The sequence below is a fragment of the Fusarium subglutinans genome (assembly GCF_013396075.1).
Source record: "Fusarium subglutinans strain NRRL 66333 chromosome Unknown NRRL66333_c0000008, whole genome shotgun sequence".
NCBI lineage: Eukaryota > Fungi > Ascomycota > Sordariomycetes > Hypocreales > Nectriaceae > Fusarium > Fusarium subglutinans.
The window spans coordinates 18219-42798 of record NW_023502071.1 but is presented as its reverse complement, the minus strand read 5'-3'; the positions used below and the strand labels follow the sequence as shown (position 1 = coordinate 42798).

General features: G+C 47.6%; 11 protein-coding genes across 11 annotated transcripts; 7 read left to right on the top strand and 4 right to left on the bottom strand.

Annotated features, from left to right (window-relative positions):
• Positions 1–1181: 1181 nt before the first annotated feature.
• On the top strand, positions 1182–2943 carry FSUBG_1457 (uncharacterized protein; the record flags this gene model as incomplete). Its single annotated transcript, XM_036679125.1, has 7 exons — positions 1182–1225; positions 1434–1510; positions 1661–1705; positions 1754–2539; positions 2601–2682; positions 2730–2781; positions 2863–2943. 7 exons carry the CDS (start codon positions 1182–1184, stop codon positions 2941–2943), a joined length of 1167 nt encoding a protein of 388 aa, XP_036542931.1.
• Positions 2944–3233: 290 nt separating this feature from the next.
• On the top strand, positions 3234–3764 carry FSUBG_1456 (phenolic acid decarboxylase padc; the record flags this gene model as incomplete). Its single annotated transcript, XM_036679124.1, has 1 exon — positions 3234–3764. The coding sequence occupies one exon, from the start codon at positions 3234–3236 to the stop codon at positions 3762–3764; it is 531 nt and encodes a 176-aa protein (XP_036542930.1).
• Positions 3765–4682: 918 nt separating this feature from the next.
• On the bottom strand, positions 4683–5292 carry FSUBG_1455 (uncharacterized protein; the record flags this gene model as incomplete). Its single annotated transcript, XM_036679123.1, has 2 exons — positions 4683–4798; positions 4851–5292. 2 exons carry the CDS (start codon positions 5290–5292, stop codon positions 4683–4685), a joined length of 558 nt encoding a protein of 185 aa, XP_036542929.1.
• Positions 5293–6421: 1129 nt separating this feature from the next.
• FSUBG_1454 (uncharacterized protein) lies at positions 6422–7672 on the bottom strand (the record flags this gene model as incomplete). The annotated part of the gene is made up of 3 exons (XM_036679122.1): positions 6422–6955; positions 7005–7226; positions 7274–7672. The coding sequence occupies 3 exons, from the start codon at positions 7670–7672 to the stop codon at positions 6422–6424; spliced, it is 1155 nt and encodes a 384-aa protein (XP_036542928.1).
• Positions 7673–8817: 1145 nt separating this feature from the next.
• FSUBG_1453 (uncharacterized protein) lies at positions 8818–10036 on the top strand (the record flags this gene model as incomplete). Its single annotated transcript, XM_036679121.1, has 4 exons — positions 8818–9050; positions 9110–9236; positions 9282–9622; positions 9673–10036. 4 exons carry the CDS (start codon positions 8818–8820, stop codon positions 10034–10036), a joined length of 1065 nt encoding a protein of 354 aa, XP_036542927.1.
• Positions 10037–10175: 139 nt separating this feature from the next.
• FSUBG_1452 (uncharacterized protein) lies at positions 10176–11310 on the top strand (the record flags this gene model as incomplete). The annotated part of the gene is made up of 5 exons (XM_036679120.1): positions 10176–10220; positions 10271–10510; positions 10566–10775; positions 10822–11055; positions 11110–11310. 5 exons carry the CDS (start codon positions 10176–10178, stop codon positions 11308–11310), a joined length of 930 nt encoding a protein of 309 aa, XP_036542926.1.
• A 2138-nt stretch (positions 11311–13448) lies between these two features.
• FSUBG_1451 (uncharacterized protein) lies at positions 13449–15162 on the bottom strand (the record flags this gene model as incomplete). The annotated part of the gene is made up of 3 exons (XM_036679119.1): positions 13449–14418; positions 14470–14895; positions 14945–15162. 3 exons carry the CDS (start codon positions 15160–15162, stop codon positions 13449–13451), a joined length of 1614 nt encoding a protein of 537 aa, XP_036542925.1.
• A 949-nt stretch (positions 15163–16111) lies between these two features.
• Positions 16112–17830, top strand: FSUBG_1450 (uncharacterized protein; the record flags this gene model as incomplete). The annotated part of the gene is made up of 1 exon (XM_036679118.1): positions 16112–17830. The coding sequence occupies one exon, from the start codon at positions 16112–16114 to the stop codon at positions 17828–17830; it is 1719 nt and encodes a 572-aa protein (XP_036542924.1).
• Positions 17831–18874: 1044 nt separating this feature from the next.
• FSUBG_1449 (uncharacterized protein) lies at positions 18875–19391 on the bottom strand (the record flags this gene model as incomplete). Its single annotated transcript, XM_036679116.1, has 2 exons — positions 18875–18902; positions 19111–19391. The coding sequence occupies 2 exons, from the start codon at positions 19389–19391 to the stop codon at positions 18875–18877; spliced, it is 309 nt and encodes a 102-aa protein (XP_036542923.1).
• Positions 19392–21016: 1625 nt separating this feature from the next.
• On the top strand, positions 21017–21613 carry FSUBG_1448 (uncharacterized protein; the record flags this gene model as incomplete). Its single annotated transcript, XM_036679115.1, has 1 exon — positions 21017–21613. The coding sequence occupies one exon, from the start codon at positions 21017–21019 to the stop codon at positions 21611–21613; it is 597 nt and encodes a 198-aa protein (XP_036542922.1).
• Positions 21614–22439: 826 nt separating this feature from the next.
• FSUBG_1447 (major facilitator superfamily transporter) lies at positions 22440–24330 on the top strand (the record flags this gene model as incomplete). The annotated part of the gene is made up of 9 exons (XM_036679114.1): positions 22440–22540; positions 22650–23026; positions 23077–23162; positions 23213–23334; positions 23388–23517; positions 23565–23661; positions 23716–23985; positions 24058–24142; positions 24213–24330. The coding sequence occupies 9 exons, from the start codon at positions 22440–22442 to the stop codon at positions 24328–24330; spliced, it is 1386 nt and encodes a 461-aa protein (XP_036542921.1).
• Between the last annotated feature and the right edge of the window lie 250 nt (positions 24331–24580).

The following is a 24580-nucleotide window of genomic DNA, read 5'->3' as shown; positions in this document are numbered from 1 at the left end:
CCCGAATGCCAACCCGAGCCTAGGCGTTGGCCCGAATACGATAACGTGCCTCTCTTCGCAATTTATACGGTCCTTGCTATCTTTAGTTGCGCCCTACCGATCACCATTAAGAATAAAAGATTGATGAAGTGAGAAACTTCATCAAGTCTCTCCTCTGTTTCGCGACCTTGGGCGATTTTGTCTCTCAGTGCGAGGACCTGAAAATGTTGTCGCATGGGCTCACATTGGCCAACTTCCTCAAACAGACAAGAAATGTCTGAACAAGTGGTTTCTGTCTCACCTTGGTTCGGAGCAAGGGTAGACTTGCGTGAACATTAGGAGGCCGATTCCAACCTCAAGAGTTACCTACGCTGACAAGGGGTTGTAAGGACGCAACAAGCGGCCGAAATATATGCTCCCATCACTCGAGGTTGAGATGATGGACCAATTTGAAATCATCAAAACAATAGATATTTCCAATTTTGACTGATTCATTCCAATAGGCAAATGAAGGCCATGCTCAACAGTTGACACAGGTGTACTCCGAGTCTCGCATGGTGACTTGTTGGTAGTCGGCGTCTCATATGTCGAGTCAACGACTATTCAACCATGTATTGATGTTGTTGCCTCAAGGTTTGTGGGATAGATAGTGCTTGATGGGATGTCAGGTATATATTCGGTGTTGAGTATTGAAGATGCTCGAGTCTTATCGAGATAAGATGGTGATTGATCGGCGACTAACTTTCGGTAGATCCGGTCGCAGTCATCATGTCTCACAATAATTTCCCAGCAATTTGTTATCGACAAGCTGCTCGACGAATGAAGTCTGAGAAGTATTTAATCGGATTTGCCTTACATACAACATGCTTTTGACCGCCCAATGATATCACGATCCCTGAACTGAGTCCTGTCACTCATCAACATCAGTATGGGTACTTGACTACTGGAGAGCCTATCGGAAGTCTCATGCTTGAGATGACTAGCTCCAGTCTCCAGAACACTAGGCCAATCCAGATCTAGAAAAGAGGAACAAGCCATGTCTTAGCTTTACCGCTGAGCTGTTGCTGGGGAGCTTGGTGAATGATGACGTTGCTACTCGAGGTCAGACCGAGGGACCGAGAGCTCAACATATCACTACGCATCGTCGGACCTCTTATTTAGTTCACTTCATCTTTGCGACGGCCACAGACTTAAAGAACACAATGGAATCTAAAAATCCATACGCTTTCCCGCTGACACCAGAGCAGTATGCTCCAGCCCCGGTGCCTTCGCTGGCTGAATGGAAACAATTATGGAGCGTCTGGGATCTTGTCACGACCAATATGACACTGCCCGATGCGTTGATGGAATAACAAATTCCTCTGAGGAACCCATTGCTGTTCTACCTTGGCCACATTCCAACCTTGTCAGACTCCAACTATTTCATCTTGAATCTTAGCTAATAATGGACTTAGTGAGGACATTCATCTTACGCGAGCAACGAACAGCAAGCCTACTGAGCCAGCATATTTTCATCATATCTTCGAACGTGGTATAGATCCTAATGTTGATGATCCTTCCAAATGCCATGATCACAGCGAACTCCCAGACGTCTTTCCATGCCTTGGGGACATTCTTCACTATTGAGAACGCGTGAAGGAGCGGATCATATCACTTTATCAAACTGGACGGCCTTACGCAGATCGCTGTATTGGACGAGCTCTTTGGATAGGCTTCGAACACGAGGGTATGTCTGTTTGTACCAGCTGGTGGTTCTGTGGCTGATATGTTGTAGGTCTTCATGCTGAAACGTTCCTGTTCATGACTATACAAAGCCCGAACGTCCTTCCCCCTCCTAATCTACCCAGGCCAGACTTTTCAAAGCTCGCAAAAGAAGCTGCTTCACGACGCCTTCAGAATCCATGGATAAAGGTCCCCGAGCAGAGTTTCACCATTGGATACCATGACCCTGAAGGTGACGATGGACCAAATAGATTCTTTGCGTGGGACAATGAGCGCGAGCCGTATGATATCACTGTTCCAGAAATCGAGGCTCAAGGTCGACCGGTCAGTAACGGAGAGTATGCTAAGTACCTCGTAGACAGCAAGGAGCCTCAGATCCCCGCAACTTGGAGCAAGATGCGCGATGCCCGAAGTGATAAAGATTACACCACGTTCGTCGCTCGTCACAGTATCAAGACTGTCTGGGGGCCAGTACCATTATCGCAGGCACTTGGTTGGCCTGTGACGGCCTCTTTTGACGAGGTAGAGAGATATTCTCAATGGGCTTGTGCTCGCTTACCAACGCTCCACCAACTACGGAGCATCCACGAGTATGTTGAGCGTCGTCGTGAAGCCCCGGACAGCAAAGCGAACCATCAATTCCCTATCGATCCAAAAGCCGTATTTGTTGATTTATCGAACACGAATTCTGGATTTCGAAACTTTCAACCAATGGGAATCACTCACAAGGGCGATCTTTGCGGACTGGGTGATACTGGAGGTGCAGCTGAGTGGACGAGAACTTTATTCGCGCCGCAACCGGGATTCAAGGCAATGGATATTCATCCCGGATATAGTGGTGATTTTTGTCGATCCCTTTCCAAGAGGTTGCTATGTCATTCTTTTCTGACACAGTCCAGCCGACTTCATGGATGAGAAACATCTGGCCGTGGTTGGAGGAAATTGGGCCCTGCATCCTCGTATTGCAGGCCGGAAGAGTTTGTGAGTTGCGTAATACTCAAATGCCATGAATCTGCTAATATCCGCAGCCTGAATTGGTGGCAGAAGAAATATCTCTGGCCATGGGCAACGTTTCGTCTTGTACGAGACATTGAGCAGAGTGCACACCGCTAATGTATGAGGTAGTTCTGTGCTACCGACTCTCACTGCCGACATCATCAGACCGAGGTCGATGGCGGTATCTGCGGTGGCTTTGTGGGTGCTTTTGCTAGTCCCGTGGTGACATCATACGATATCAATTGAGTTTATAATGGATCTCGTCTTGAGATCAATTCTCGGATATACACGTTAGCAAGCTGATCCTTGCTTCCTATTGATCCATTTAGCACTTTTAGTGGGAACTTACTGTCCGCGTTTCCCGAGAGGACGGATGATGTTACGATTGCATTCCGTCGTACCAAGAGATCAAGCCACTTAAGCGAGGCGATCTCGCAGAGTATAAATACTTGGCACTGGTCTAGAGATGTCTCGTATTGTCTTCTGTAATTACTCCAAGTTCTTAAAATCCGTACCAAAAGCCTTTAATATACATCATGTCTCTGCCACGATATCAGACAAACACCCCCCTTCACCCAACCTTTGAGAAGGATATCCTCAACACTCATCTTATCTACGACTACGACGCCACAGACGCAGAAGGAAACCCCGAGAAATGGCGTTATGAAATCTGGTTCTTCTCCAACGACCGAGTCGTCTACGCCATTCACGGTGGCCCAATGGCTGGCCGTATCAACTACCAAACCGTAGCCTACCAATGCGTTCGACCAGAAGAGCTATGGCAGATCAACTGGCTCGAAGAGACTGGAACAATTGTATCTCTTGTTTACGACATTACCAACAAGACCATCAGCGGTATGCTGGGCTTCTCAAAGGGCCATTGGGAGCACGCGTCAGAAGCACACGGCGACAAGAGGAACCCAGACGATTTCAACAGGTGGAAAGAGTTGGCAAACATTGGAAAGCAGACTGATAGATTCATTTTGACGGAGCAGGCCAAGATTCTCGAGGTGTTCAAGGGCCAGGGTGATTTGAAGCCAATCAAGCAAGAGGACCCAACATTTTAGTGGGAAAAAAGAGAGCGTCATTGATTCTAGACATGTCATGTGCCCAACGGCGTATTAGATTCTCATAATAATAAAAGATGATTATAAGACATATTCTACAGAGCGGTGGACTTGGCGGTTGATTCGAATGTCAATTATCGTCGTATCGTAAGATCTGAAATATCCAATTCTGGCGAGCGAAATGTTTGACGCGCCATGGATTGGCAACAGATCCAACGAATGAAATTTGCTAAATGACCGCATGGGGTGTTTCTGATAAGATACCCAGATAACATGTGACCACCAGGTGCAGGTTGATATCAGACGACAAAATCTCGCGGTTCTGGAACCTTGCCTGAAGTAGTAGTTATATGCGCTGCATGGAGTCGGATGGGACCATGTTTGCGATAAGCTTAGCTCCAGTATCACCAGACATATGCTGTGATCAGCAGTTCCTAGAAGCCTTACCCTTTCCACTGGAGGCTGTTTCAAGTACTTCTTCATTCATGTTATATATAGTAGCTTAGAGTCGAAAGTACTGATGACTTGCCTTGAGATCAAGGAAAACATGGAAATCGCCAAACAACGGCAATTATCGAATGAAGAAGTCAATGGAACAAACGAGGAGTTCGCATGACTGCGGTGAACGTTTATGACTATATAGCTGTATGGCCAAGCTGCCAAACCGGTCTGGGAGTGTATACATAAAGTCCAATCATAATTGGACGTAGGAAAAGAGCGAAAACTGAACGGAAATGTCGAAACCTGCATTTCCATGTCCCCAGGGAGCAATAAGACATCAGACCTTGATTTCAGGTGTCAAAATAATCTCCGCAAAAGGTATACTAAACTTATCCTGAACTCAGACTAGTAAACGAGGTTCTGAGAATGTCCCGCTATGATACGTTCCATCTCGAAGCAAAGCGGCATCAAAGCCAACTATTTGAGCTCCAAAACAGAGTCGAGTTCATCCTGGGCAGTCTTCCAACAGTCGCAGTTCGGAAGGACGTGTTCGCTTTGTTGGAAACGCTTATGCAATCGGTACTGATCTCTGACTACATATCCTGTGAGTTAAAGCACTGTATATCGAGAGGTTGCCGAACTTACAGAGTCGATAGTAGCTCCTGCGGTTGACGTCGAATATGAGGTCAAGTATATCACTTTGTGTGTTCTTGCTTGAATTGGCGTAGACAGTCATGGCGTACTTCCAATTGTCTCGTGCATGGAGTCTGTATCCAATTGCGTCCTCCTCGATCGCTTCGCGGACCGTCCATTGCGGATACTCCAAGAAAGTGCCATTCGAAGTATCACCAAACATCTGATATCGCGCCCATATAGCGTCGCCGTATCTGTTCTCTTGAAGGGCTGAAATGTAGTCACTGGTCCAAGGCTCGGCGAGCCCCCATTCCGGGCGACTGCTCTGGGCTTCCGTTATCGAAAGATCGAGAAACAGATTGCCATCCCTGTCGCCGTAATTGAAGCTTTCGGCACAGCCAAAACTGCTACCGAGAGACAGAAGTAGAAGGCCTTTGAGGAAGGCAGAGGCCATTTTGTATGCAGACTTAAGATGCTCAGAGTCTCAGGGACAATTGCAAATGATCTCTGCACTGTTTTGTCAAGAGAACGATTGGGACGTGAACACTTGAACCCGTTAAGAATCATTCAGGCGTAAATTTTACTTTAGGCAGCGACTGGTTAGTTGCATATCTGAGCTGATTTCGTTCGTGTTGGTTGTAACTTCGGATACTACGGCACGGTTATCTCGGCCCCGTCGGTACTTATCAACTACCTAAGAAGGTATCTTTACTACCAACAACGACAGCATCCTGGATGCGCATATGGTATCAAAGCTGAGTGACATATTGGTAGTTGCGATGATCGATGCCCTGATGCTATGTATAAGCATTGTTCTTGGCTAGAAGCTCACAAGAGGTTGGAATGACTCGTTGAAAACTGGGAACAAGCTGTTAGTTCCATTCCACAAGGTATTTCACCGTTGTTGTCTGAGCCTGAGAATACAAATACAACTTGCCAGATCATACATGGTCAAAGCGTGAGTCTATAAACTTCACATTAAGCAAAACGATTACTCAGGCCAACCCTTAGTCGTTGAATTATACCGGAAGAGAAAAGAATAAATTACATCTTTTCCACAATATAGAACTACCTTAATAGATTTTAAATAGAAAAGTTAGTAGTTTAAGGTATTTAAGTCTCTGACCATAGCTTATTCACCTAACCAGGCTGACCAACCCCAGGGCATACATGCGCCAGAACAAGGAGCAAAAAGAGACAACACAACACTTCAAGGGAGATTTAACAAAAATACAAAACATACAACAGCGGGTATTCGCTGGTCGTCACCGACCCAACTACTAATCCACCCCTTACAGGCTTGACTCTGGGAGAGCAGACGGGATCCCGTATTTTCCTGTAGGTATGGTCGTATGTGATTAAAACTGCCAGCAAACAAGACTATAGCGAACGGCCCACGGATCGGCCCTTGGACTCTTTCTATTACTTCCCAGTCAAGCTCATGGTTTGGAAAATGTACGTAACACAGGCAGGTCCATGGATGATAAACTCAACTTGCATAGCTACTATAGATAGGTGTTCACCTTTTAATAATGCAAAAGCGAATCAGTAACACGGTTGCTATATATATTCTGCATCATTAGCTACCCAGAAATGCTCTTCTGAGCTACATTCCTAGCTAGCTGTCCAACCTCAGCCAAGAGGCCAGCAACACTGCTTGGTGCCTGGCCAGAGTATCCACTAGAAATCTCGTTGGTGATGGTCTCGACTTCGTCACAAACACGACCATCAATGAGTGCCATCTGGCAAAGTCTGAGAATGCCCTCAGCAAACCTATCCTTATCCCACGATTGAGCACCTGTGTCCCTGGCTCCGTTCCTCATCTCGTCCATGAGGAGTGCTAACTGTGTGGCTTTCTCCCTGAGCTCAGCGAACCCAGCCAGGAGTGCAGCCGATTGCTTGCTGAGCGCATCAGCGGTCGCCTGGAGAACAGGAAGCTGCTGCGCCACTTGGTCAATAGCGGCACGCCTGATGTTGAGTTCGTTCTGTTGGTTCATAAACTGTATGCGAGAATTATGGGCATTCTGCAATTGGTACTGCGCACCGTTCAATCTGTTTCTGGCTTCTTCAATTCTCTGCTGATTAACTTCCATCGCAGCCTGAGCAGGCGGCAAAAACTGTCACGCGTATTAGTGCTGGCTCACTTGACATATTGATCAGTCTTACCATGAACGCCCTCCCAATATCGTTGCCGACATCAGGCACGTTGGCGTGCGCTTGACTGAGAGCGTTGGAAGCATCCTCCATCTGGCGGGAATATCTTTCAACATCTTGCTGATATTGCTCCAACTGACGCTGGCCGTTCTCCCAGTCCATCTTAGTTTGCTCTGACGCACGCTCGATCTCTCGCTGCAGCTGCTGGAGTTCTTCCGCATGCAAAGACACGGCCTGAACTAATCAGTATCCAGAATCGAATGCTACATGCGATTACTCACTTGTGTATAAATGCTGTTCACCTGATCGAAGCCCGCCTGAGAGGCAGCTTGACAGTCTGAAAAGGCTCGAGAGCACTGCTCAAGGATGGCCATCTTCTGCATGTCGTTACCACCAGACTCCCCACGGATGAAGACGGCAAGCTTGTACAGCTGAAGGAGTGCCACCTCCAGTCGGTTGATGGACATTGACAGGTTCTCCTTGACACCAGAGCGGAGAAAGGCATCTTGAGTAGCGATCTGCTGCTTGAAGACCTCAAGTCTCCGAACAAGATCTGGGAATTGCCCTCCAGCAGCCGCAAAGACTGCATTTGCTTGTATCGCGGGTATTCCTTGAGCAAATCGAAGACCATCAAGGCCAGCCTGAGCCAGCATAGATTCCCAAGGTGATGCGAAAGCCATGATTGATGGAGAGTTGAGAAAGATTGGTAAAGAATGATCAGAGAAAGAGAGTTGAGTTGAGGAGTCGAGTTGGAGAACAGCTTGAGGATGAGGTCTAGCTTTATGCTTATTCTTGCAGCCGCATTGATGCAGCCAACTTGCTGAACTAAGACCGTTTACGTGAGTGAAGAGGCCGAGAATACTATGAATTATGAGGATATTCGCCGCCTCCGCATCCGAGACTCAGAGTCCCATCCTATCAGCGTCGGTCATCAGAGTTCCAGACTCGTATCAACCAACTTATTCTACTAGCCACACATTGACTTCCAACTTCGAGGACTAGCTTAGGGTCCGCTTCTCAATATATTGGCTACTAGTCCATTATCAGGCAGCCAGAGATGATATCTATGCGTCACAGACACTTCATATGCGGCATACGATAGCTTTGCCCAGCGGCTGAATATCTGAAAGTCAATCAATCAGCTGACGAGACGATAGCTCGCCTTCGTGCAGCTCTGAGACGAGTTAGCTCAATGTGGAGTCGTGCTCAAGACTATTGATTGATAGCACGAACTAGCATCCCTGCCAGGGGTTAGCTGGCTTGGCTGGGCATACCTAAATGGATTAACGTTGACACTCCAGCTCCTAAGGGGAAAGCCAAAGGCTCCAGTTGCAGGCCCAGGTCGCCGAATTGATGCAAATATCCTATTTCGGAAGATCAGCGAGCCACGTTGGCCAATGTTGGCTCAGTATTGGGATCCCAGCCAGCCTTATGCATAGACTATCTTAGCGCAGGGATAATTGGAAGCTGAGATGTCTATTAATCGAACGGACTATTGGGAACTTTCCACTCGTTCGTAGCTGGATCTAGATCAAACGAGGGGTAATGAACTGTGATAGGCGGAGGGGATCATCGCGAAGGCGTCTGCATGTGCTGTACAGAGTAGTGTGCAGCCCAGAAGTACTGATTTTACATGGGGAAGACTTGAGTACAAGACATCTGCTGTTGTCCACCAGCGCGATAAGTCTGTATAATAGAGTTCTATTGCGTATAAAGACTTGTCCTGTCCCGTTGAGAAATCCTTAGCCTGCCACCTTACCTTGCCACTATTTATCCAATCATTCAAGCCTGCCAAACTCACCATACAAAGACATCCCTCATCAAAATGGCTCTCAATCAACGCCAAATTGAAGTCCTCACTAAGAGAGAGGACTTTAATGTGGTCGGCCGCATGTCTGGAGAGTCAAAGGCATCTTTGTCTTCCCAATATCGATGGGAGAACATCGTCCTGCCAGCTCCTGTGGCGCTGAATGCCCTCGGTGCTTGCGCTGTCGCCACTGGCTCTCAGAAGGCCAACACCACCCTTGCACCCCCAAGGGAAGGGTTCAAGTACCTGAGGTATGCAACTTACGCTAATAGTACATGGCAGCCATAGGACGAAAACTAACTTGTCTCAGTGACTTTGCCGGATTCAGGCTCCAGGCCAACCTCTCAAAGTCTGTCGACCTAGGTCGGTTTGCCTTTATGGAGACTGAAAAGCAGATGGGCAGGATCAATATGCTTTCTGAGGCTGTCTATGGAAAAGTAAGTGCGGATAGAATTGTCGATTTATCTTTCTGACTTTACTAGTTTGAAAATATCCTTGAAGCAATTTCCGACCCAGAAGGTGCCAGAAGGCTGCTTGGGCGGGAGATGGAAGCCTGGAATTATGCATCTCGGGACTGTTTGGATTCCTCCAAGCAGATGGACGGGAAGTTTCAAGAGTGGATTAACCATGCCTCTGAGCTCCATAGGGCCTGTGTCGCAGCAGAATCAACTTCCGAGGACCAGCAAATTTTGAAGGACATTGAGTCAGCAGTTGCTGGGGCGTCGATGGACTACCAGCAGAGTATTTCTACTGATCAATTGCAGAAGTCCTTGGAAGCAGCAACTGAGGCATTCAAAGGGGCTTCTGATGGATTCCCCAAAGGGTGAGTACTGTGGCTGTCCAGCCTTGATAACCTTGAACTGATTTATCCAGCTGGGAGATCGTGGGTCGGCAAATTGTCGAAAAGCTGGCAGACAGCTTGGCCACTGCTCTGAACCAATCCATGTCTACGCCAAGTGCAAGCAAGCCTAAGGATCCAAATGATCCTGCCTATAGCCAGGTCGTCCGGGATCTGATCTACTGGGAGCTTCTCAGCACTGCATTCGTTGGCACCACCGATGGTATCGCTTGGGACAAGGCTGGCCAGGTCACGACCTTCGCAGCGAAGATGCTTGCGCAGTCGCAGAAGTCTTTCGGCTCTCTGGCCTCTAGTTCGGAACCTAGCCAGCAGTACAAGTCCGCACTGGATTCGGCTTGCAGGGCACGTTCACTCTCGCAACTTCCAACATCTGGCTGACTCGTCTTAGATTGGAAAGGGAATTTTGGGTGAACTAGAGCAATCTGGCAAGTCAGGGTACACTGCACCTAACAAAGACTCTGAGACGGTCAAATCCTGGCAGAAGGATTTCCTGAGTAACTACGCGACCGTGGTTACAATGAATGCGACCGCCAAGTCTTTTTCGGGATCAATTGCGAACGGGGTATACTTCCCTGAATAACTGTAGAGTGACAACTACTGACAACCAAACAGAGCATCGTGCCCAGTGGGGGCGACAATGCTGATATCGAAGTAGCACAGCTTCAAGCCAAGACCGCCCACGCCCAGGCAGTCGTCGAATCAGCCAAGGCAAGGCTGCATACAGCGACTGAAGTACTGGCTGCCACACGGGATACCTACCAAAGCTCCACTGGAGTACTTGTTGAGCAGCAAGAAAGATATAATCAGGTCAACGTCAAGCTGGAGCGTCTCAAGAACTCGAACCTGGGAATGGTATGAACTTGACCGGATACCGGTGTGTGGGCTGTTGGCTAAAATATAATCTTAGAACGAGATCAAGGGGATTCTGGTCCAGGCGATTGCCACGATGTTGGAGATCAAGACTGAGCTAGCGAACCTCGTGCGATTCTACAACGCCATCTCGGTAGCCGTCAGGTTTGTCACGGAGAAATATGTCAACCCATATGTTGATGCCATCAAGGCCGGCAACGATGGAGACAGGGTTGGTCCATACTATATGCTAGACTTTCAGCGAAGCGTGAGTCGAACTTCATACTAAATGAACTCTTCTAACTTTCATCTAGTGCATCTTCAACAGCACTACCATCATCCAATCCTACTTCTCAGCCTTTGCCGATTACGCTTCAATGTGGACTCGCATGTCGCAAATGAGTGTATCGCCTATGCTACATATGGTGGATGAGCTCTCTTCTCTCGGTAGCATGGGTATGGACTCGAGGATGATCAGCAGTAGAGCAAATCAGACACAAGAATTTTCTAGGAGGGCACTCGATGAAATTTTGAGGAAAGCAAAAGATGTAAGAAGCAACATGTAATTCCTGACCCCTTCCAAAAAGCTAACATTCCTGCAGGGACAATCGAAGACCGTGAGGAATATGGAGGCCAGGGTGTCTGAGACTAGCGAGAAGAAGCAGACACTGCCTTCTGTCTCCCCTGAGATTGCCGCGGCCATTTCTTCCGCCGTGGAGAACTCTAAGAGGGCTGCCCAGCAGGATCTACGAACTGAAGCAGACGAGAGTCTTTTGGCAAAGTCCCTTGTCGGAGGAAACTGATGATTGGCCTTGAGCAAGGTTTTGATGTTGCACTGTGTGGAATGCTTGCGTTCTTGGTACGGCGAAGCTTGAGATACTGGCATTGGCTATCCTGAGGCAGCAATCTGTGGTTCGTAAGACGGCTATAGGTATAGAGAGTCTCAATTAATACATTCTACTTTGCTCGAGCTTTCCCTGGAAGTCGACGTATCATTCCATCATATAGTTTTACTTATTGAATCATAACTGAGGACAGGGTTCGGGGCGCTTGTCTGATTGAGGAGCCTATGAGCCGGGGCTGCTCGTTCAGAAAATCTGGAACCTATACTGAAGCGCGGCTGCAGAGATGCTGGGGAAAATGGCTTCGCTGTGTTCCAAGGCCCAGACCAGAGCGAGTTTGCGATAGACGACGGTGGTAAACAAGGGGAATGGGTGCAGAATAGAGGATTCTGCATTGTTGGATATGTGATTTGAGGTGTGTCTCTGAGTTGGCTGAGCTCTGGCGGGGAGTGTGTTATGAACATATCCTGTAAGTCGAATGGAAACGGCATGTCTGTTGATGGGCTTGCTGGATCTTGCGAATATTGCCGTTGATCCGAGTCGCCGTCAGGGGATTTCTCTTTGTGCCGCTCATTCGATCTCGTCTCTTCAGGTTCTCCAGCTTCGTTGGCCAAGGCAAGAACCTGTGTGATAACATCCTGCACATCGGCCGCTAATGCAGGATATTTTCTTAATACTTCTTCTTGCAGCATCTTGTCTGCAAAGTCCACAATCACTGTGCTCATCCTCTCAACCACACCTTCTAGTCGCTTGAGTCTTTGCACCCTCGCTGCTTCTGCAGCTTGTCTTCGTTTTCTAAAATGTTATTGTGCTTCTCTGTTTCGTTCCCGTCGACTCTGAACATGTTAGCGTCAGGCATGTTGACATAAACGTATGCAAACTACCTTGCCTGCATCAGTGCCCATTGGACCAAGAGGATTCGGACTTTTTGACTCGGACATCGTTTGTCGTTTGTTACGTAAACCGAGGTGCAAATGTTGTAGACCTAGTCCGAGATTTGTTCTGGTTCGGGAGGACTGATAAGTGTGATATGTATGATTATGAGCTGCCAGGGAAACATAGGTAGACTTGAAGTCTGGTTAGGAGGAGACCCATCTGCGTGGCGGAGTCGACAGCCAGTATGACCCCAATAAGTCTGAGACACCCAACCTATTCTACAAATAGACCCATTCAATGATGATCTGACTGGCCAGGCCAGCAACGTTAACGTTAAAATGATGACAGAGGAGCGTTTATTTCACCCGAATCGGTTAGCGGTCATCTTGTTTCAACCTGGGATCTGAACTCACAATTCCAAGAACCATTTACAAGACCCAGTTGCGCCTCGTCACCGGCTGCTTCCGATTAGAGGAATTATGCCAAGCTGGCTGACTGTACCCATGCAAGTTTGCTGGCGAGCTAGATTACCTTTGTAGTAAGCCGCGATTCGTGACGCATCAAGGGCGAATAGCGAGACACAATGCTTGTCATAAAATTGAGTTTGTTCTCCGCCTTTTTCGTGGGAGGGAATTCTGCTGTCTGCTCTCTGCCACTAAGAGCTCTAATTGCACCTCATTTTTTGGACTTTCTCATTGCCGATGCAGTACGCACATAGAATCTGACCGTATAGACTAGGGTCTTAGCAGTCTAGAACCTTTACATCCAATCAGACTGGCAGAAATACGAGGCAAGCTTGACACTCACTTGTTCTGCTATGATGTCGCTCAGCGTTTTGCACTATGGCGACGTAAGCATTCGGAGATAAATGATCTGCCTTGATTCGGTAGAGGAGAACGCATACGCAATGCAACAAGCTAAGGCAATTAGGCAGCCTCTTAAAAAAAAAGCTTAAACCCGGTTTAGCTACTGGCTCACCGCCGCAAATAGAACAAATCCACTGGTGACTATATCCAGGGTATCGGGCGCCTCTGTGGCTTTTGTCTACAAACCCGGTCTGGCAGCTGATCGTTTCAGTATTTCGGATATAAGGCTTGACTGCATGATACTTGGGACCCTTGAACTGGCTAGACCACTGCGTCTGGCTTTACGATCTGACATCATCGCCCCAGTGTGAAGAACCTTCAGTCTTGTTGATACTTCTGTGCCTATCGCTATCATAACTACTTCACGTACACGGCATCCAGCATCGTCTGGAATCCCTTCTCAACCTCTTGCCTACGCACATTCCCCTTTGTAGCGGTTCTAGGAAGAGTTCCACGTGGAACAACAACTATGTATCGCGTATCGTCAACTCGCTCATGTGTATACCTACGCTTATGAAATGGAGTGATCCTCTTCAGAATATCCTCCTTCAACTGCTGCGTCGAATCCCCATTATCAGGACCTTTGGCGCTTGGTAGACACTCTTCCTTTGGCTCGACAATTATAGTAGGACAAGGGCGCCCGACACCGACGGCAACCACTGCGCTGACAAGATCTTCGCCACAGGTCTCCATGACGTTAGCCTCTATAGACATGGTATCGCATCTCAGGGAAGCTTCCATCTTGATCCAGTTGTCATTGCGTCCTCTGAAAAGATACTTGCCAGGCTTTACCTCAACGAACAAGTCGCCTGAGTGAAACTTGCCATCGGCAGATCTGAAGCTGGGGACTGGGCAGTTGGGCGCCTCTGGTGGCACAACTAGCTCAAGTAGCTGCTCACCCGACGTCAGGGTATCTCCGATGGGGACAAACTCGTTTTTGGCAGTAGGGTGACACTCAAGGTAATCGTCGTTCTTCCTAGCATCTGTCATCAACGCAAGGCCCATTTCTGTGGAACCAAAGACATTAAACATTGGAATTCCTTTCTTGCGCGCCCACTCCAAATCTGCAGCATCCAGAGTCAAACCGCCAGAGCCTGCATTGTCAATATTTTTCAGAGAAGCCAGGAGAGATGGATCTTTGCGTGCTTCATTGAACAGGGCAGATAAAGCAGGTGGGAACATGCATACGCATGTCAAGCCGTGCTCGTCAAGCATGGTACGTACTTCAGAGACTGGGGCAGGGAGTGTACTTGGGATAATGATGCATGAGCCCTCCTTTGCTGCGATCCAGCTGAGGGCAGAGCCAGCAAGGTGACAGAAGCTTCCCCTATCGATCCATGAGTACGATGCCGCTTAGTGGCCCTCACGTTGCACTTACATATGGACGCTGACCATCCTCCCCTTCTTCTTGTTTGACCGTTGCTCAAAGTATGTTGACATATCTAAGGTGTAGTTGACCCATCGCGCGGTAAGAGGTACGAGCTTTGGTATCCCTGAAATCGATCCAGACGTATGATAAATGAAAAGCACGTCCTCGTCATTTCTGGGATGCCATGGGGCCACTGGTAGTTGTGCTGCATCCGTGTCGAATTGGATGGCGCCGGCTGGGAATGTCGGCACCGGGCTGTCCTCTAAGAGAGAAGTGTTGTCAGGCTCATGCAATAATGCCACAGCATTGGACTTCTGCAGAAGCTCATATATAACAGTAGGATCTGTCATGCGCAGAGACAACAGCTGAGGGATGTATCCAGCCCAGTTGAGTCCCTGGATATGGACAGTATCGGAGTAGGCATAACCGCTCAACCTAAATGGGGAATCAGCTGATGATACAGTTTCCAATCGCGCCAACTCACCAGACACCAACAACAGCCCTGTCTTGGACGCCTAGATTAGACAGCTTGTCCTTCCAATACTTTGCTGTCTGTTTGACATCCCTCTCGAACTGAGCAAAGGAAACGTCTTTGAACTTTGTGCCTTGGGGAGACTGCTCTGGGATTTTGAAAAGTGCCAGATCTGGATGCCTCTTGACGCTCGCTTGAAGCTCAGAAGCCGGAGTTCTAAAAGTATTCATGATTGCCGATTGTTTTGCTATTGCTGATGGGTAACAAGCCAACTACAAGCCAACTTTTATGGAAAACAACTGCCCTTTTATAGTCTACCATCCCATCGACTGCCACTGAATATGCCTCCGGATAAGTCGGTACGGCCCGTATAGGATTCCTCGCCATTAATCCTCCTAAGCGGGAACAAGATCATCGAAACGGTACACCCGCATATACGGGTATGCATCGGAGGTGCCTCGGCTCCAGTGATCTTCGTCAAAAAGTTCCAGAACAGGACGAGTTACGATCTCTGAAACGCTCGAAAATCACGCGCATACCCATAAATTAGCTGCCGAAAGCTTATACAGTGCTCTAAGTCCTCCTATAGGATGGTTATATTAGGCGCTTGATGCGGTGTGGTTTTCGCATAATTAGCAGATGCGGATATCATGACCCTCTTTCAGTTTCCATTACGTATACGAAATATGATGGTGATGGTTTCACGACGTCTTCTTGCCTTGCCGTATAACCGAGAGGGTGATCGGGAAATAGAATATTTTCCGGGTGGATTATATGTATTGAAATGACTCGAGCTGTGACATAAATTGAGTCAGGGAGATGGAACAGGAGAGACTGAATCCTTGGATAGGTAGCATGGAGGTCCATAGCCGTAGGAGTAGCACTCCACCAATGCGGTGGACTTATGAATGACCTGAGAACAATAAAAACTTGTCCATGGAAAATAGATGAATTTCTTTGGAAAATAGATGAATTTCTTCTTGTCCGCGGACAAAATTTCATCTTCAGTGATGAGAAATGACAACTCTGATTAATTACCTTCCTAAATCGAATGCTGATGTCGACGCGTTGTGATGACGAATGCAAGGATGCTCACGTGGCAACGCGTTAGCCTGCTCGTTTCATTTTAACGATCGTCTCCTCCTCATCGAGTCATCATCAACAAACAACACCATCAAAATGGACAAACACTCACTCAACCCGCCTGAATGGGCCGAGCCGCGCCGAAAGCCACGCATCAACAAATGGAAGCTCTTTGGCGCCGGTATTCTCACCGTCGCAGCGTTCCACTGGCTTGCTCAAGTTTCTCCTCACTGCTCTCATCGCCACCAGGATCATCACCACAATGATCGCACGACATACCCAGGCGAGAATATTGAATGGAAGCCTTGCGGAGAGATCAGCAATCGCTCTGTAGAGTGCAGCAAGATTGACGTGCCGATCGATCAGTTCCATCCCGATGCTAGCAACAAAACCTTCAATGTCCCCATCATTCGCATGCGGGGCAAAGATGGAAGCAAGAACATCCTACTCAACCCCGGTGGTCCCGGCGGCAGTGGCTTCGAGTTTCTCCACAGACGTGGAGAGCAATTGAGTACCATTGTCGGCGACGGTTTCCACCTTGTCTCGTTTGATCCCCGCGGTATCAACTCCTCGTCCCCACGCGCGTCATGCTATCCCAGCAAAGAAGCGCGTCAGCAACTTGGGTCAGTGCACGATATCGATATCGTCAAGGATGGCGCTGAGATTTATGCCTGGACACATAATTATGTGAGAGCCTGTGAGGATACTATGGGCGAGCACGGGAAGTACATCAACACTCCCCAAACAGCTGCCGATATGAACAGTATTCTGGATGCTCTTGGTCAGAAGGATATGTATTACTGGGGGTTCAGCTATGGAACTCTTCTCGGCCAAACTTATGCCACTCTCTTCCCTGAGAGGTCTCACAGGGTCATCATCGATGGAGTTGTGAACCAATTCCTCTGGTATCAAGCTCGCTTCGATATGGAGGACCTCGATGACACAGAAAATGTCATGGATGGTCTGCTCAAGGAGTGCATCAAGTCAGGCGACGCATGTCCTCTCTCATCCATGGCAGACTCTTGGGAAGACCTCAAGGATAAGTTCCTCTCATTCGTTGGTGAACTGAAGGAACAGCCGATGAACGTGTATGTCAACAACAGCGTCTACGGTCTTCTCGACTACCAGAAGATATGGTATGGTGCACTGTTCCCGGTTCTATACAAGCCTCAGTTCTGGGGCATGTTTGCCGAGCGTATGGAGAAGCTTATGAACGGTAACGCGACTGAGGCTCTCATGGCTTATGGTTTGGATGATGGTGAGGACAGCGATGCACTTTACACGGTTTCGATGAACGATGGTCTCTCGGGTCCTCTCCACTGGCCACAGGATCTGGACTCCCTGTTGGATATTGTTATGCCAACCTTTAACCGCAGCGTTTTCGCTCCCGATGATCTCGTTTACCTCTTCGCCAAACAGCAATGGCGCATTCCCAAGACGCATAACTACGTCCCACGCAACGGTGTTGAGACAGCACACCCAGTGCTTATTCTCACTACGACTTACGATCCAGTATGCCCTCTCATCTCCGCTAGATCAGCTGAAGCTGCATTTAAGGACTCAAAGATTGTCGAGGTCAAGGGATACGGCCATTGCTCTGTCGCAGTTCCATCGCTTTGCCTTGCCAAGCATGTTAGGGCCTTCCTCTACAATGGAACTATGCCTGCTAATGATACGCAATGCGAGGTTGATGGTCCTTACTTCAAACCCAATGGTACAGCAAGCGCCGTGAGCTTTGAGGACCCCGAGGATCAGGCGATTCATCTTGCACAGATGGCATTGGCGCGTGATCCCGAGTGGCCACGCCGCGTGTAAATTTATCTCGCTTACATATGGTTAAATTTCATTAGTTAATGCTATCGTAGCATTATTATCATATACTCTGAGTTGGCCAATATAAACTCATCGGCCAATTTATAAATTGCTTTAACTTAGTGGATCCAAAATTTCATATCCATCTGTAATCCACAATTAACCTAGGGTAAGTTTGTCTTACAATCAAATCTGTGTTCTACAAATGCCTTCTGCCTTAAGGACGTTATGTAGTTCTATAAACACGGGGCCTTACTGTAAGTCCACTTTGAATCATGAGCTCAGGTAGCTTTTACTCTTCGAATTGGATTACCACTTTGAGCATGAATTTAATAGCGTACAATGTAAAATGGGGACCAAGATAAGATTATTCTAGTCTAAACCCAATAACGTATTCGGAAACACAATTAACCGAAGTGAGGGCACAGAACTCTGATTGCTCTGTTAAACATTGGTTCTTTATATCCCGCTGTTGTTTGGCACTGTACTTTCGCTGTGAGGAAGCCCAGAATTGTACATGGCTAGCCTGGATGTATAGTATGACATAAGAGCCTCGAAGTTATGAATTGGTCGGTGGCCCAATGGCAAGGCGTCTGAGAAGATTCTGGGTTCGATCCCCAGCGTGATCATTCTTTTGCTCTTCACTACAAAGAGTATAGTGCAGGCTTACCTTTTGCTATTCCATGTCCAGATACACTCAATAAGCATAGCATTTATGGCAATTTATTCTATATTATTAAACAGGTGTAATTGAGTTTTTACAAGAGTTAAAATCGTACCATTTTGCTCAATTAGGTATCTCGTGTTTGGTTAGGTATAGCGATCGACAGATGAAGCACCACCAGCTGCTTTAAAGTTTCTTATCATATACCTTATCTGTACCCGTGGCCCGTGTGCAACGTCAACTGTTAATCTGCAGTCATCGTCTAGCTAGCTGCCAAGAAATCGAGGTTCAGGGTTGCAACGATACAGACCCGAGGGAAACCTCATATGCCTATCGCATGTACGGGAACCCTGATAATATGGTAGTTCTTGATAAAGGCCGATTCAAATAAAAGCTTGAGCCAAGGTAAACCTGTTAGTTCGCAGGTGTACGCAATGTTTAAAGTAATTAGCCACTTGCACCAAAATGAGAAGGACGTTGGTCTCCCTCGACAGCTTTTCTTTATTTTACTAGTTTTTTTGTTATTTAATACATTTTACCCTTCCCTCCCGCTACTAGCTTGTCCCTATAGTCACCCCAGAGCCCTTTTCAGGCCAGTATAAGGAAGTCTCAAACGTACTGAAAAACACAGTTGCCAAAAGAGTTGACATTCTGATCAGGAGGGCAACCAGTGCAAGAGTTGGTCCAGATATTGCCGCTCTTGATACCATCACTGCCGTATTGGCAGCTGTAAGTGCGGGTACAAACCGCACCCATGCTGACTTTCGGGTCAGCGAAGGTTGCCTCGGCGTTGGGGCAAATGAGAATTCCATTCTTTAAGTTCTGGCGAGGAGTGAGGCCCGGGAAAGCGGCAGCAACGCCGAGGAGGGTGATAAAGATGGTTGAAGTGAGAATTTGCATGGTGAAACTATTTCTGAGTATTAGAGGCTGCAGTTATGAGATACAATCCTGGATATCTTACGTCTGTTGACAGTGAATTGGGATGGGGGATTCAATGAGCGTTTTGAGTGTATAGATGTCTGTGAGACTGGAGTGGTTTTTGTGTCTTTGTCTGAGAGGAAGAGTTGGTGCTGTAGTCTGTTTATATAATATTCTTGACCCTCTTCCCAGAAACGAAATGCCGAGTCACCGTCCCGAAGAACATCAGACATCTCATGCGTTATACACCCAGTATCATGTTAGACGATCAGCAGATATTCGTACCGGGATGCTGTATCTCCTACCCTCCCACCCTCAAGAGCTCGGACAACAGAGTTCCTATCAACATCCTAGCTAGGGTGGAAGTCGCAAGAATTGTTTATAGGGAAGATAGAAGGATCACAACCTAGTCCTCGCAATGATAGACAGCTCATTTTTGATATTCTCTTTATTCATTTCCTCTACTATTATGCAACTCTCTCGGTAATCGATTTTACACTTCGAATACTTTCTAACCGGTGAATGTCCCCCCGTTCAGCTTCTGAGATACCTAAATGGAGTGGCCTTCTATGATTTGTTATATGAGACAAATATCCATCCTGTCTATGATATTAAGCCACAGGAACCTCGGATGAACCGGTAGTGATCCCCGTAGTTTAGTGGGCTACTCGTATTTGTTCTGTAGATCGTCTCTTAGTACGCTCCGCAATGAACAACCTTATTTAACGTTAGAGTTCGCTACATGAAACACCGGGATCAGCATATCTTGCATGACTTCACCCTTCCGCCATTCGTGGACAATTTCTTAAGTTGGTTAAAGTTGTTTCTAGGAATAACTCGTATCATCCGAAGGCTAATCCTCCTGGCAGGAGTTATATCCACATATGCGGTATATTCTCATCCGGCTTAGATCGGCTCTGTGAATACATTGAACAGTGCTTTAAGCTTTCAACAATGATTGCTATTCCTGGGTTGATCCCTGCAAGGCTTACTTTGCTCCTTCCATTTTCAGAGGTATGATACGTCATCTTGTCAGCTTTGAGTTCAAATTGTAAGACGACGATATCGTCTATCCATTCCTATAGCTACTCTCTTGCGACTGCCGAGTCTTTTGCCGCTTGATGATTTCTTCGAGAAAGTTTGATAGAAGGCTTCCCAAGGACCACGAAGAAGTTTTACCTTCCTAATCGAGATCTGTGTCTCAACATTAACTCAGCCTTGGAGATGATTATCGTCTCATTCTTAACTTGCCAAGTATTGGAGTCGTAACACCTCCTATCTAAGCTTTCTCCTGGGGCCTATGAATGCCGAACAACAACCAAAATCTGTCCAAAAATGCCGAAAATTGATCATCCAGCTATACGATGAGACGGCTCAAACGTGGGAACTAGTTGTCACGCGAGGTTCAGGAGAACTGGGCAAGTCTTGACGAGACATCTAAGTTGACGAGTTTCAACGGTTGACGTTGTTAATACTTACTTGCAGGTCCAACAAAATGAGTATAAGAAGGGACCATATGTCCATAAACCTACCTTCCTTCCTCATCATCACAATCACCCCTTGTATCAATCTTTCCCTAAAGAACTCCACTTAGCACAATTATCAAAATGCTTGTTAGCAAGATCATGTTCTGGGCTTTTGCCACGGCAACTGCCACTGCCCTCCTTACCGTCAAGGATATAGCCACCAAGTTCGGTATCTCAGAAACCGACATCAACGAGATCCTCTCTACTTCTGATGTCTCCTCCATCAACGTCGACAAATGGGCAGACTTCCTTGATGTCAGCCTCGAAGACATCAAGTCATGGTCCCAATCTGATAAAGTCACTGCTCTTGAGGACATCAAGAAGAATCTCAAGACTTACATGGAATCTGATGTCAAGGTTGAAAAGCGTCAGGACAACCGTCAGAAGCTGCAACAGGAAATTGACGCCAAGATCGCTCAGTATCGATCTGAACATGAGGAGGATCACCGACGCCGACTGGCTGGCTGCCCCACTGTTCGCTGTGGTGTCTGCGGCGCTGGGTTGACTGTCGCTTACGTTGCTGCCCTTACTGCCTGTGGAGCTGTTGCTGCTACTGAGGAAGCTATTTCTGCTGGCACTCTTACTCCTGCGGCTGTCGTTACTCTGGGTGCTTGCGTCTCTGCTGCCCATGGCACATATCTTGGTGGTTGGACCTTCTGTCTCGGCATGAAGGATTAGGAGAGTCATTGGCAAGCAGTGTTGTCTGCGGGTCAGCTTGGGCTGCTAGGCTCCACGACGGCAATGATAGGGGGTCTTATCCATCAGAACTCAAGCGGCGGAGCTTTCGGACCCCTTTACGTTGCTGCTGGATAAGGATCATCTTTGTCAATGGCTGCTGATAACTGAAGTGGATCCGATTTTCTATTTGTATTTCTCTACAGTCGCTACTTTGTATGCTTTAGTGTGCAGTCTCTGCACTTTACAGTCTCTACTGCCGTACTATCAATATTGAAAAGGCCTTTTCTCAACTACAACCCATCTATTTGTCAGCCTCTGGAAGACGCAATCTATAGTACTTACCTAACGGCTCCAATTTTGAACGCCGGGGAAATGAACTCTAATTGCAATGCCGTTGCTCCCTATCAAATGGACTTCTGTATAAGCCGTAGCTCCAGTGAACGTATGCAGTCAGCGCTCTAATCCACGGGGCTACTTTTGGACCCGGGAAACGGAAACGTCATAGTCACGTTCCTATCAGACAGTCATCTATTGAGGTCTAGCCCGCTTAAGTATCTACGGTGAAGGGTAGCAGCATCTTTCTTCGCGGTGCTACTATTGGATGCCGAAAAGAATCTCGGAATACCGGCACCTCTAACAAGGAGGATCCCCCACAAGTTCGGTTTAGGCCAAACCATATGGAGTCCGCCCGCCTGTAATTCCCCGCAAACTTGGAGTCTGGGGAAAACCTTTAAATAATTCCTGCCAAGTCCATTCTGTTGTTGCCATATGCATAAAGCTAAGCTTGACAAGTCTCTATAGCCCAAATCTGTTCTAGCAGCTCAATATGGACTTCAAGGCCGAGCACGAGGAGATGGACCATCTCGAAGAGAACACTGAGCACAATGCGCGTCTCACGAGGACAGTTTTGTTCAAGACAGATACGCGGTAAGTTTATCGATTCGTCACCCGTCATCTGGCCCGTCACCAACTGATTATTTTTACATAGAGTACTACCATCTCTTGCACTGTTGTTCCTGTGCTCCTTTCTCGACAGGACGAATGTCGGCAACGCGAAAATCATCGGCATGGAGAAAGATCTAGGTCTCACCAACCTACAGTACTCCCAGGGTCTGGCCGTCTTCTACGCCACCTACGTCTTCAGCGAGCTACCCAGTAATCTGGTCCTCAAGAAGGTATCGCCTAGGATCTGGCTGCCCACTCTGACAGTCGTATGGGGAATCATCACCATGTGTCTGGGCTTTGTGCGCAACTTCGCCAGTTTTGCAGCTGTGCGAGCCTTGCTAGGTGTCGCAGAAGGTGGTCTCCTACCTGGAATGGTTCTCTATCTTTCGAGCATATACACACGTGGTGAGCTGGCGTTGCGAATTGGTATATTTTACACGGCGGCCTCGCTTTCCGGAGCTTTCGGAGGTAAGTTATCTGAGGTCCCCAAACGAATCTGTTTGTCTGACGGTATAAAGGCCTGCTTGCTCGCGGACTTGCTGCCATCGGCCCTCGAGGCGACCTGGAAGGTTGGCGATGGATCTTGATCATTGAAGGCCTCATGGTAGGTCTTGGCCTCCCATCGAGCAGTAGTAGGGCTAATCATCTCCACAGACCGTTGCCGCTGGGTCAATCGTGTTCTTTACTTTGCCAAACAATCTCACGACAGCACGGTATTTCACACCGGAGGAGAGAGAATGGGCCGTGAAGCGTTTGGAACAAGATCGCGGCACAACGTAAGTTCTCCTATGCCATCTGAAGCAACAGTCGAGTTGACGACCATCAATAGCGTGACATCAGAGATAGACGAAAAGTTTAGCTGGGGCGAAGTTCGTCGTGGCGTCTTTAATGTGCAAGTATGGCTCACATCGACTGCCTACTTCGCCATTCTATCCGGCCTGTACTCATTCGGTCTCTTCGTAAGTCTCGTTAGACCCATCTCGTGACTTATCACTGATTTGAATAGCTCCCAACCATTGTCAATGATCTTCATATTGCATCGAGCCCCAACCAAGCTCAGCTATGGAGTGTAATTCCGTACGCTGTTGCTACCCCAGTCACCGGTAAGTCAAGCGCATCACTCTCATAAGCTCCTACTAACCTGCGCCCGCCTTCAGTTCTCGTTGCGTTCATATCCGATCGATCGAAAGTTCGTGGTCTCATCATACTCGTCGTTCTGCCTATCGCTATAATCGGCTATGCCGTGATCGGGAGCGTGCAGGCGGCCAACACTCGCTTCGCGATGACCTGCTTGATGGCCCTGGGCATGTACGCTTCTGTCCCATGTATCTTGGTTTGGAACTCCAACAACTCGGCTGGACACTACAAGAGAGCGACAACTTCTGCCTTGCAGCTGGCTGTCGCAAACTGCGGTGGCTTTGTTGCCAGTAAGACTACCTTCAATCATACCTGCCAAAGGTCGATCGTGAACTATGGAATCTAACCTCTGTCTATTATAGGTTTCGTTTATCCTTCAAAGGATGGCCCGCTATACCATAGAGGACATAGAGTAATTTTAGGGTTGCTATGCTATGCTTGGGTCGCGTAAGTGTATTCTCTAACTGACGTACATGCACCAGAACTTGAAGAATTATCTAACTCATTGGCATTATAGTGTATTGCTCAATGTACTTTGGTGTGCAAAGACCAACCGGGATAAGAAAAACGGGAAGCATAACCAATATACTGGTTTTGGAGATGATCGAGACCCAGAGTTCAAAATGGTTATGTAGGTAGATAGCTGTATGTACCAAGAGGAGATATTTTCCAGACGCACCAACTCAACAAGCTTGAATAGTCCCCAGGGATGTTCAATGAATGAAAAGATCCCTGTGGTGCTTGGATTGTAGATTTGTTCCAAGGTATGGGAAAGCTACCTTGACATATCTTGTACGCAGTACAGGGCGCATGCCTCGTGTATGTCGACAGAAGAAACAATTCTGACCACTATTGTAACAGCAATGTCCAAGGACTGGGTTTTCT